The 11,837-nt window shown below is 36.9% G+C and overlaps 2 protein-coding genes across 7 annotated transcripts; both read left to right on the top strand.

Moving 5' to 3' along the window:
• Positions 1-10: 10 nt before the first annotated feature.
• LOC109827932 (arginine decarboxylase 1-like) lies at positions 11-1,791 on the top strand. Its single transcript, XM_020394955.1, is given in 3 exon segments — positions 11-803; positions 806-1,171; positions 1,173-1,791. Coding segments are annotated over 3 exon segments (1,542 nt in total). The 5' UTR covers positions 11-56; the 3' UTR covers positions 1,602-1,791.
• A 1,760-nt stretch (positions 1,792-3,551) lies between these two features.
• Positions 3,552-8,107, top strand: LOC109827933 (5'-3' exoribonuclease 4-like). 6 transcript variants are annotated; one of them, XM_020394960.1, is made up of 10 exons: positions 3,552-3,728; positions 3,899-3,972; positions 4,698-4,765; positions 5,329-5,368; positions 5,483-5,682; positions 5,797-6,058; positions 6,179-6,307; positions 6,428-6,592; positions 6,749-6,826; positions 7,788-8,107. In XM_020394960.1, the coding sequence occupies exons 6-10, from the start codon at positions 6,011-6,013 to the stop codon at positions 7,884-7,886; spliced, it is 519 nt and encodes a 172-aa protein (XP_020250549.1). In that variant the 5' UTR covers positions 3,552-3,728; positions 3,899-3,972; positions 4,698-4,765; positions 5,329-5,368; positions 5,483-5,682; positions 5,797-6,010; the 3' UTR covers positions 7,887-8,107. The 6 variants fall into 6 exon arrangements, 4 of the variants coding, with proteins under 4 accessions (XP_020250549.1, XP_020250547.1, XP_020250545.1 ...); XR_002243540.1 differs by having other exon boundaries at positions 5,797-5,852; positions 5,996-6,058; positions 6,428-8,107; XR_002243539.1 differs by lacking the exon at positions 3,552-3,728 and adding an exon at positions 3,739-3,798 and having other exon boundaries at positions 6,428-8,107.
• Positions 8,108-11,837: the final 3,730 nt, after the last annotated feature.

Below are 11,837 nucleotides of genomic sequence, written 5' to 3'. Positions count from 1 at the left end.
TCTGCCCTTTTGGGGTTCGCTTGGAAGCTGATCGAAGGCCGGAGCTGCTTCTTGCAATGAGCTGTTTAACTAAAGGAAGCCCTGATGCTTTTCTTGTGTGTAATGGGTATAAAGACGACGAGTATGTTTCTCTTGCTTTGATGGGTAGGAGGCTAAATCTGAATACTGTTATCGTTTTGGAGCGGGAGGAGGAGCTTGATGTAGTGATTGAGACGAGCAGGAAGCTTGGCGTTCGACCCGTTATCGGTGTCCGCGCAAAGCTCCGAACGAAGCATTCCGGCCATTTCGGATCAACCTCCGGTGACAAAGGCAAATTTGGGCTTGCAACCGCTCAAATCCTCTCTGTTGTTAGGAAACTTGAGAGCCATCAAATGCTTGATTGCCTCCAACTCTTGCATTTTCATATCGGGTCGCAAATCCCGTCCACTGCTTTGTTATCCGACGGCGTGGGCGAGGCTGCTCAAATCTACTGCGAGCTTGTGAAGCTTGGCGCCTCGCTGCGTGTGATAGACATTGGAGGTGGTCTTGGCGTCGATTATGATGGGTCGCATTCCGGAGGCTCCGACATGTCAGTTGGGTACGGCCTCGACGAGTATGCGGATGCAGTGGTTCGCACTGTTCAGTTTGCTTGTGATGGGAAGAATGTTCGTCATCCGATAATCTGCAGCGAGAGTGGCAGAGCTCTGGTTTCACACCACTCTGTGCTCGTCTTTGAAGCAATTTCGTCGAACGCCAACGAGCCGTCCCCACCTGATCCTAATCTCGCTCATCTTCTGGACATGTTAGCAGGCGAAGCCCGAATCGACTGCCGGAATCTCGGAATCTGATGGGCGCCGCAACGCATGGAGAGCATGAAGCCTGCCTTGGTTTCGCTGACCAGCTGAAGCGCCGGTGCGTCGATCAGTTCAAAGACGGGTTGCTCGGCCTCGAACACCTCGCAGCAGTGGACACGCTCTGCGATCTAGTATCAAGAGAGATCGGAGCGGGCCATTCCGTCCACACTTACAACATCAATCTCTCCATCTTCACGTCCGTACCCGATTTCTGGGCAATCGGCCAGCTCTTTCCAATCATCCCCATCCATCGCCTCGACCAGAAACCTGTCATAAACGGAGTCCTCTCCGACCTCACCTGTGACAGTGACGGCAAGATCGACAAATTCATCAGGAGAGCGAGGCGGCACAGGCCTCCCATTGCACCCGAATTCAGCCGGAGCCGCGGCCGGTTACTATTTGGGCATGTTGGTGGCGGTGGGGGCAGGCGGCTTATCACAGAGGCGCTCACGGGGAGGATGCCAATTTGTTCCCAGCGTCGTGCGCGTGTCGCAGAGCGAGGGGCCGTGCAGCTTCGCGGTCACGCGGGCGGTAGCTGGCCCGTCGTGCGCTGATGTGCTGCGTGCGATGCAGCACGAGCCCGAGATTATGTTGGAGGCGCTCAAACGGCGTGCGGAGGACTATGATGGAGATGGTGGTGCTGTGGCTCTCAGACTCTCATGGGCGTTTGATGCGATGCCTTATCTTGATTATGCTGCTGATGGTGTTGGTGATGGTCGCGGCGATGATGACCAACAGTGGGAGTTTATGCGTTGCTTGAGCGTTTGAGAGGCGATGACCAACAGTGGTCGTCGGAATGGCTTCTTTTTCTTTATTTTCATTTTCTTTTTAACCGTTTAAGTTCAGATGTTATCAGCACTTCAGAGGAGCCTCCTCTCTGTGATCTTCTCTACAGAAAGGGTTATGTAGATATTTGTACCTCAAATCATGAAATTGCTCATTAGTCCCTTAAATCCTAGAGTTATTGCAATTTGGTCCCTTAATGACCAAAATAACTCTCAGCCGATGTTCTTTTTCTAGGGTTATTTACATGTTGGCACTCTAAAGTTTACATCTTTTAAAATTTTGCTATCCAAAAAATGTCACTTAGATACCCCAAACTTTACATTTAATTTTCTTTCACTTTCATACTTGAAGATTCCTCAGCTTTTTAACTTTCACACATCAAAGTTTACACATTTTTTAACTTTGATACATAGCTATTTAATTTAAATGTTTTTGGACCCTTTTGTTATGACAGAGAGGAAACTTTAAGGTCAAAGTTTAAAAAGATATAAACTTTAGGTTATCAAAGTGTTAAAAAAAGTTTTGGGTATTAGAATTTACAAGGTGGAAACTTTAGAGTACGAAAGCATTAATAAACATTTTTCAACAAGATGGGCTTTAAGAGGGAAGCCGTAGAATGGGTCTATAGCCATAGTCGCGAGTGGCTTTCACTAGGGATATGGAGGTAACACATGTCCCTAAAATAACATATGTCCCTTCCACAATGCAAGTGAAAGCCACTCGCGACTGTGGCTAGACTTGCTCGAAGTCCCCTTCCACAATGCAAGTGAAAGCCACTCGCGACTGTGGCTAGACTTGCTCGAAGTCGTAACTAAGGGATACTTTAGCCATTGATGGACTAAATTACAATACCTCTTAGGATTTGAGGGGCAAGCTGTTATTGATATTTGGGGGACTAATGTGAAATTTTTGAATATTTGAGGGATTAATAACTAAATAACCCTAATCAAATATGGTCCAGAGCTGATTGTATCTTTGTTACATCAGAACAACAATGTTGTTTATTTTGCCTTAATTTGGCTGGGCCATTTGTTTTCGTGAGTAGTACTTTAATGTTTTAGATTTGCCTCTCATGAAAACACTGATAGGAATTTAATTTCTTGGAGTACCCGAAGCTGTGCATTAGGGGTCCCTTAGCCATGCCCGAGTTTTGATACCTTATGTATGTAAAATTGTAAGAAAATTTCCTCTTTAAAATAAAAAATAAAAAATAAGTTTTTGAATGATTTGTGGGGCCAAATAATTGGAGGATCACTTGGCTTTGTATCAATCTAAATATTCCCATGTGGGGTGGCACTTTATTGACCGCAGGATTTGACTAACGGGAGATGAGTTGATAATTGAATGAAGATGCAACTGTGGGCCATATTAGGGCATATCAGAGTGCAGATTTTATCAAAACACCTCATATAAATAGGGGGATCTACACCGTACATGGATAACTAGGGAGTTAGTTTAGAAATTGTAGCTATTCTATTTTTTATTAAAACTACTTTAGAAATTGTAGTTAATATATGGTTAAAACCACCTAATTCCTATAGAGGTGGTTCTAATAGAATCTTTATTGGGCTTATTATTTTTTTAAGTTTGAGTTAGTAGGAGAAGAATCAAGGAGTCATTTCTTAATTATAATTATATGATAATATATAGGTAATTATAGTTACATATCTATTTACCCTTTAAAAGAGGGAGTTCATGAAAAACTTTACCCTCCCCAAAATAGCCTTCCACCTTACCCTTTAAAAGAGGGAGTTCATGAAAAACTTTACCCTCCCCAAAATAGCCTTCCACCAAATTTAATTACCAAACATATCCCCCTCCCCAAAATAGCCTTCCACCAAATTTAATTACCAAACATATCCCAAAATAGCCTCCCAAACTACCCTATCATCAGTTACACCTATTTTCCTCCTACTCCTTTCAATTCATCGGTTACGCCTATTTTACTAAAATTTATTCTATCATCAGTTACGCCTATTTTACTGAAATTTATCCTATCATCAGTTACGCCTATTTTACTAAAATTTATCCTGCGATCATATTCAATCATACACATTTAGAGCACAAGTCCCGGAGATCTCTGATTTATCCTGCGAATGATGGATTTAGGTGACTTTTTTACACATTTAGAGCACAAGTCCCGGAGATCTCTGATTTATCCTGCGAATGATGGATTTAGGTGACTTTTTTCTTGAAAACCGTAGATCTCTGAATTCGCTAAATCTCAAACTCCTTCGCAAAATTAATTATTTTTTTCTTCTCTGTTGTTATCTGTTCAGTGTTTGAGTTCCTTGGACAAGTCCCATTGCTGCAGAGACTCCCCAGTTCTTCACTTACAAAGATCGCTGAGCTCGTAAGGATCAAGCGATACGATGAAATTCTCAATTCCTCTCAATCTTTTGAAATATTTTGTTTAATTCTTCAGAGGTTGCTTATTGAATAGTGGTGTTTTGAAAGGTGCTAGAATGAATAGTAACGTATTAGATTATTGTGAGTTTAATGAATTTTTGGGATTTATTTTGATATTTTTTGTTAAAAAAGTATCTATTAGAAAGTAGCTGGTAATTGACTTTGTTTGTGGTCCACTCTGGCGAGTCAAAGCCAAAAGCCTGTAATTTTAGTTATAATTGCAGTAAACTTTAAGCATTGTTTAATTTTACAAATAATAGAAATTTCAGAAAGTTTTGGTTAATTTTTTCAAAGATTTCTTGTTGCTTTGAAAGTTTGACCCATGCACACACATCCTGTTGTCAAAGAAATGTTGGTTTATTCAGTATGCAGCAATAAAAACACAAATTTTCACAATGAGAGCACTAAAAAGGTTATAATTATTGGTGATTCCTTCTCCCATGGATCAAAATGGTGGGTACTTTGCACATTGCTGGTCTAATTAAAGTGTCTTAGTGTTGGTTTGGCAGCCTGTTACCAGTAGACATGATTGTATCATATAAATAGCTTTTAATCCATGGAAAATTTCTTGAAATATGCTATAGATATTTATTTATTTTTTAACTCAAGTTTTTGTCTCTTATTTATCTAATTTATGAACTGTCTTCTTTTTGGGATATTTGTGTATAGATCCTGGTGAATATGTTGTTCGAGAGGGGGAAGTTGGGGAGGCACTGTACATTATTTGGGAGGGTGAGGTATTAGTACCGACTCTTCTTTCATTTGTATGATACAGTGAAAGGATTTAAAATGTGGTTCTGTTTCATATTATTGCACTCTCTCATAAGATCAATTATCTAAATGTAGTTAATCTTAATTATAAGTTGTTTCTGTAACTACAGTGTGATTCTCTATAAAAGAAGATCATTTTTGAGAATATGGAATTTCTATGTTCGATGGATTTAGGTGGCTTGGTGCTGGAGAGATAAAAGAGAGCTGTTAAGTGGCAAGAAGATTTTAGGACAATGAAAATATATAAAAGAATGAATATATCTACCTTACATATGATACATAAGTACAACTATGACCTAAAGGATGAAAGTAAAATAATCCAGTAGAGATGACACTTAAGAGCAAAGTGAAACTACAAAACACATTGGTGATTTTTATTGAAAATACAAGACTGCTAAAGATAGCAACATTTAATGAAGTCCTTAATCCAAATTGCGCGGTTGCTACATTAATCCTTTATGAAGTCCTTTATTTTATTTTTTTTCCCCAAACTCTCTTTAATTTATTTGCTTCATCATAATTTGTTTAGGGTTTCAATATTCAAAGGGAAGCAGGAGCAATATTAAAAAGTAAGTTTAATCTCAATCTTTACATTTCTCAGTTTAAAGTACTTTGAGCCCAACCAATCACGACTGGAAATCATGTGAAGAAGCTAAATCATAATGAATATGCTTCTCTAACAGGGTTGAAGAAGAAAAATTTCATCTGGGAAGCACTCATTTATCTCATTTATGAAGATTTAGTTTGGTGTGTCACCCATAATAGTGTTTGATCTTTTTTATGAAGTTTCATCTAGAGAGAGTTCATGGCTTCCCTCTCTGTTGCACTTCAATATTACATACATTTGAGATTGAACCGGACTCAAGGATGGTAGTCTACAAAGGTAGGGATCTAGATGTCAATTATGCAGCGTCATTCAAGTCCTTGCTCAACCTGGCCATTCTTTGCACAGCAATGTAATTATTGCTGGTTTTCTTTAAATTGCTTTGGTTTTCAGGATACTTATCTCTCTAATTATATTCATAGAGCTCTCCATTGGGTGATTATGTGAAGGTAATCTTATCTGATTCAAATGTTCCTGGCGAAGGAGAGCAGAAAATCATGACATACACTTCTGACTCGTCGTTTTGAAGAACTTCTCCCTATTTTTTCTATTCCCACAACACCGCCATCGTCCAAACTTTTTTTATGTGCAGGATGCAGATCTGATAATGCTCTCTCTTGCTACACATGAAGTTTATTTCTCAATTTTAAGAGAGGTATGTAAAAGCTTTCTGCATCTTTATGAGAGAAATATATATTTTACAATTGCATGTGACCTTTTATATGTTTCCATACGCAATGTCTTCTTTATGTGTAATGCTTGACTGGTTATACAGGTGGTTACAATGCTAGGGCAACAAGATAAATGCTTTTCCTGTGGTCAAGTAGGACATCTTGCAACTGAATGTAGAGGTACAGAAGCAAATGACAAGATTTATATTACAATTCACAAGAAGAAATACCAGGTGACTTTTCGGATGTAAAGCATGTTTATAATTCAATTCTGAAATTCATGTTTTGGCTTTTTATACAATTTCTATTAGTTATATATCATCACGTGACTTATTCTTTTCTTCTGTTGACAGTTCCTAAACATCTGGGTAGTGCGGGAGTACTGGGAGAATGATCTGGACATATCACATCCTCCGTTTGAGATAAACTTTGAACGTATTGTGGATGATTTTGTTTTCATGTGCTTCTTTGTGGGAAATGACTTTTTACCACACATGCCCACTCTTGAAATCCATGAGGTTCATAACAGGCCTTATCAAGTGCTTGAAAATTTTAAGCTTAATGCCTGAATTGTTTCAATACTTTGTTGAGCACACATTTATTCACTGTATATCCTGAGCTTGAATATGTCGAGTTACTTATATCTTATTTCCTGTGATCTCTCTGTGTTTTAGGACGCAATCAATATGCTAATGTTTATCTATATAAGGGTCTTCTCAGCGATGGGCGGTTACCTCACTGATGCTGGAGAGGTATTTTTTCTCTTATCAGACAACATCTTTGATTTTTATTTAGAGGTAGCACATTTTGTAAAATTTCATGTTTTTGGGAATTGCAAGCCTATGAACCTGCATTGGTTCTCTTTTATTTTTGGGAATTGTAAAATTTCATGTTTTTGGGAATTGCAAGCATGTGAAATGTTGTGATTAATATTTTTTGGGATTTTTTTCCTGATAAAATGTTAAAGTTCAAGGGAGTTTTATGATAACCACTAAATCTACAGGATGTTTTCTTATATTTTGAAAATTATATGAGAGTTGTGTTATAAATCTTCCGAAGCTAAGATGTACTCTTGCAAATAATTAGCCTAAAAATAATAATAACAGCCCTTGAGCAAAACTACCGTAGGAAACAATTGTTATGCAATTTGTTGAATCACAAGAATACAATATTTTTAGTTGTATAGTATGCATTTGGATCTGCACCATCCTGACTCTTATGGATAAGGTACTTTTTTGCTGCATTTGACATAATTCTACTTGTTTACATGTGTTTATGTAATTTAAATGTGAGTATATAATTTCAGATACAACAGCTTTTTTATCTTATACTATCCTGGCATCACAAGCAAGGACAACATGATATTTATAGCTCTGGACTACATCAAAGTACCAAAAATGTTTCATTGCATATTGGGTTTCATCTATTGGCTATCATGAGGGAATGACTTCATCCTTTGGTTTTTGGTAATGACAGTCCTCTGAAAAATACTTCATTAGGATACCAAACTAGTGGAACTTCTATTCCGATTATTTCTATGCAACTATCATTGCTCTTGAAAATTATGTGCCAAGTATGTATCTTATATTATCAAAATCTATGTCAATATTTATCACAAAAAAATTGTTACTTCCTATTTGGTCATCGATAAACTTCTTTTGTTAGAACACATCTTGTCATAGGGAGCCCACACATGTATACTTACATGCTCAGGCGGCGAAAGAAGGATCTTTCAAAGGCGAAGATGGAATGAAATGTGATGAAAGAAGGAATAGTAAATATTTATTAATGTATTATTTGAAGAATGCATAGCTGTTAGATGGTGGCTCTGCATGAGTGGTTGTATTGGTGTTCTCTAATCCCTAAGATTGTCTTCTTGTTGGAAGGGAGTGCTTTTGGTATAGTTGTGAATGTATTCCTCTGAAAAAACATATTGCCAATGTTTTATGATTTATGGATTAAATGTTTTTGATTTCATCTATGTGCTCATCTAAAAAAGCCTTATTTTATGAAACGTGATAACAGTGAACTTATTTGGATTTCTTGTTTGGTTATTTTCAACGTCTAAAATATACTATAATACTTCTATAGACATTTGTTTAAAAACTACAAGTGTTTCTACTTTCAAGATTATTAAAGGTTCATGTTTGTTTTCATCCTTCAATTATGTCAATTTTTGACTGAAGCAATTTCAGAAAATGAACATTTATTAGCTTAATTGGAGGAAGATTTCCAACAATTTTACCCAAACTTAATTTAATTTGAGGTAATAATTATTTAATTTCCAAGATAATCTATAACAAAATCCATTATGACGTTATTCTTTCTTGACGAGAAGAATCATTTGTGATTAGTCTATTGTGTTTTTTGAAAGGTCATGTGACTTTGTTTTACTTCGATAAGTTAAATGCAATGACTCTTACGACATAGGACTTCAAAGATGACTCTACGGAGTTGAGTTATGCTTGAATAAGTAAGACTAATTTTTTTATAATACTATTTTAGTAACATTTATATTGGATGATTATGATTAAATAGGTTGTCTGATGTCAATTATATATAGGTAGCATCGGTTGATTGAAAATAAATAGTGTATATCAAATAAAATTCTTTTATAAAATTATTCATTGTTTTCTATTGGTAAGTATGCAAACAATCTATTATCACCCAGTTCATACATAATATAATTCCATTTTTCAATCATTTTTAATGTTTAAATTCCATCCATATGTTTGAAACATGGATTAAATTAAATAAATCATAATGAAATGAATCAATAATAAAATAACAAATTTTAAAATTTTACCACGTGCATTGCACGTGCAATCCAACTAGTGTTACTAAAAAAGATAGTTATTTCCAATAGAATTAACATTATTTTTCTAAAAAATATTCTAAGTTTTTTATTTAAAGAAAATTTGGTTGTTATTAAATAATTTATGACCCATTAAATACAGCTCGTGCGAAAGCTCATTCTAGAGCTGAAAGTCACCTTAGGAGCTGTTTGGTTCATTTCCTAGAAACCTAAGTTTCGGAGATTACTCATGGGAAATAGATTGTGGGACTCATTTTTATATTTTCAAGCCCATTTCAGGGCTTTTTAGGAGGAAATGGGTTTTCTTAAATTTGGGACTCATGACACTATTATCTTACTAGTGGGTGGGTCTCACATGTACAATATTTCTTTTTTTCTCTCTCTCAACCAAGCACAATAAAAAGAAATCAAACACCTTCACATGGGTCTGTTGGGTGTTTTGATTTTCTTTTCTTAGTTTCTCAACCAACCAAATAGCCCCTTAGTGATTTATTCCTTCAGAGCTTTTATTTCGTACATACAGTTAAAAATATTATCTTACACACACACATACATATAGAATATGATACATCCAAACAAAAAAGAAAAATACATGAAATTTTTGTAAATCCAGTGGCCGGAGGAAACTGATTCAATAATCAGCAAATAATCTATTAATTATTTTCTTTAATTTATTTGTAAAATATTATATTGAACAGGTATTTTGCCCATGCTCGCACATGTGACCCTTACGTGTAGAATAAGTAATGTAGAGCCGATAGTGATAAAACCTACATTATTAGCTTGGAAGTGTATATATATGCACACACACATATAAATGATAAAATGAGATGGTGAGATGAGATTCTTATCGTGAGATGGCCTAATAGGCTACCTGAAATGATGATCGATACTGCCCATCGTGATTTTCACTCATCATGATCTATATGTGGAAAACGTTGTTTGGTGGGAAAATTCGAAGAAGAAAATTAAGAACAAAAAATGTGTTATTCTCTCTAACTGATTTAGATAAAGAATGATTACAACGCTCTCAATACAATTTCTTTCTAACAAACTTTAGAAAAAAAATTATAAATCTTCTTGTATCGGAATCCCGATTTACAAAAGAGAAGAAGATCGACGGAGATCCTCCCTTTTGTTTAAAACTGGGTTCTTCATGGTAACGATGAGATGTCTCCCTCAAAACTCGCGTTGAGTTCGATTCTCGTTGACGATATGAACGCCTCAGTTTACTGGAACATGGTTGATTTCTCTTGATTGATATCGAGGATAACTTGCATGGTAAGTTTGAAAATAACTCTTAATGAGTTTAAGAACTCGGAGTGAGTTTAAACTCTGTAACAGAGTTGATTTGAACTGAAAATCAGCTTTAAGCTAAGCACCAAGCTCCAAGAACTTTGTTGCTGAAAGAAACTCCAAGATGATCTGCTCAAGAGATTGTCGATCTCTCCTTTTGTGATCTTTTTTGATGCAAAAAAGTCGATCCCTAAACTCAAGTGAGTTTCTGGTATTTATAGAGGATTAAGGGGTGTAACCGCCCCTTAATCCTCTCCTTAATGGGAGCTTAATTGCCCTATTAATCAGGTGTAAAAACCTCTTAAACCGCTCCCCAAATCGTAGAAAAAATGATTTTGAAACCGTTCAGTTCGTGTTTTGAACGAGTCAAATGCCAGTCTGGGCATTCTTATAATGAACTCTGTGTTCTGGACTTGGAACACAGAGTTAAGGTCTGTGTTTAGGCTGAAACGTAGTGGTCGCACTACTTTTTTAACTAGGAACACAGTAGTGAGCCCTGCGTTTTGAATCTGGAACGTGGGCATGAGCCCTGCATTTTGAGTCTGGAATGTGAGCATGACCTTTGCATTTTGAGTCTGGAACCCGGGCATGAGCCCTGCGTTTTGACTCTAGAACGTGGGCATGACCTCTGCGTTTTGAATCTAGAACACAGGTATAGCCATACATTTTGACTCTGGAACACAGAGGCGAGCCTCAGGCGATCTTGGTGAGCCTCAGGCGAGCTTGGCGAGTTTCGGGCTAAGTCCCATGATCAGATGAAGTCCAGTCTTGCGGACGGACTTTAGAACATAACTTGCTACGAAGAACAGGTCATAACTATTAAACCGTAAGTCGGAATTGGACGAATTATATATAAAAATCAACTATCTCAACGAGACGGAGCTGACCAAACCGACTCCAAAGGGGTTGGTTTGCTCCTGTCCTTTTGTCAAATTCCTTACGGTTTGAGAGATATCTGTGTTTTGATTTGAAGAGACCGTCAATTTGTAGTCTCTTTTGCTAAAGTGTTGCAAAGATCGTCATCTTGTAACCTTCATCTTGGCTTCTTAAAAATATGAGAGTCGTCAGATTATAACTCCTGATATTGATTGTGAAGGTTGTTGAATTAGAGCTTTCATCGGTTGTTATGAAGGTCGTCACATTATATTCATTGATCTACGTGAAAATTTTCCAATTGTAGACTTCTAGAAGACGTCAATTTGTAACTTCTATCATCCGTGTTTGATGAGGATCAGCTATCTGTAGTAATTTTTAGACAGCCTACAAATGTTATACCATTTTTAAATTTCTAATTATTATTTTGGCTATGTCCAAAAGGGATGGCTATTAAGCTGTCTAAAAAACTAACATATTAAATTAGTTTGATTCATACTCTATGAGATTCTAAACTATGTGAAAATTTAATCAGATACATTTAATGATATTTTGAGCAAGATGTATAGTATGGATCATGAATCTGATGGCCTAATTGAACAATTAGAATGGGGGACCACATTCGCATGGGTGTACACTGATTGAATAATTAGGAGTGGATGAAAATATGCCACCTGCTATGGGGTACAACTGTTTCCAAATATATGATCTGATGAGTCGCCATCTCCATCCAGCCAGACAAGCCGACACCCTAGTGTCGACATGAGAAGCGGTGCTAA

The sequence above is a fragment of the Asparagus officinalis genome, unplaced genomic scaffold (assembly GCF_001876935.1).
Source record: "Asparagus officinalis unplaced genomic scaffold, Aspof.V1 AsparagusV1_Un556, whole genome shotgun sequence".
In the NCBI taxonomy this organism is placed as follows: domain Eukaryota; kingdom Viridiplantae; phylum Streptophyta; class Magnoliopsida; order Asparagales; family Asparagaceae; genus Asparagus; species Asparagus officinalis.
Note: the sequence above shows the minus strand (reverse complement) of the source record. Positions and strands in the feature narration are given on the sequence as shown.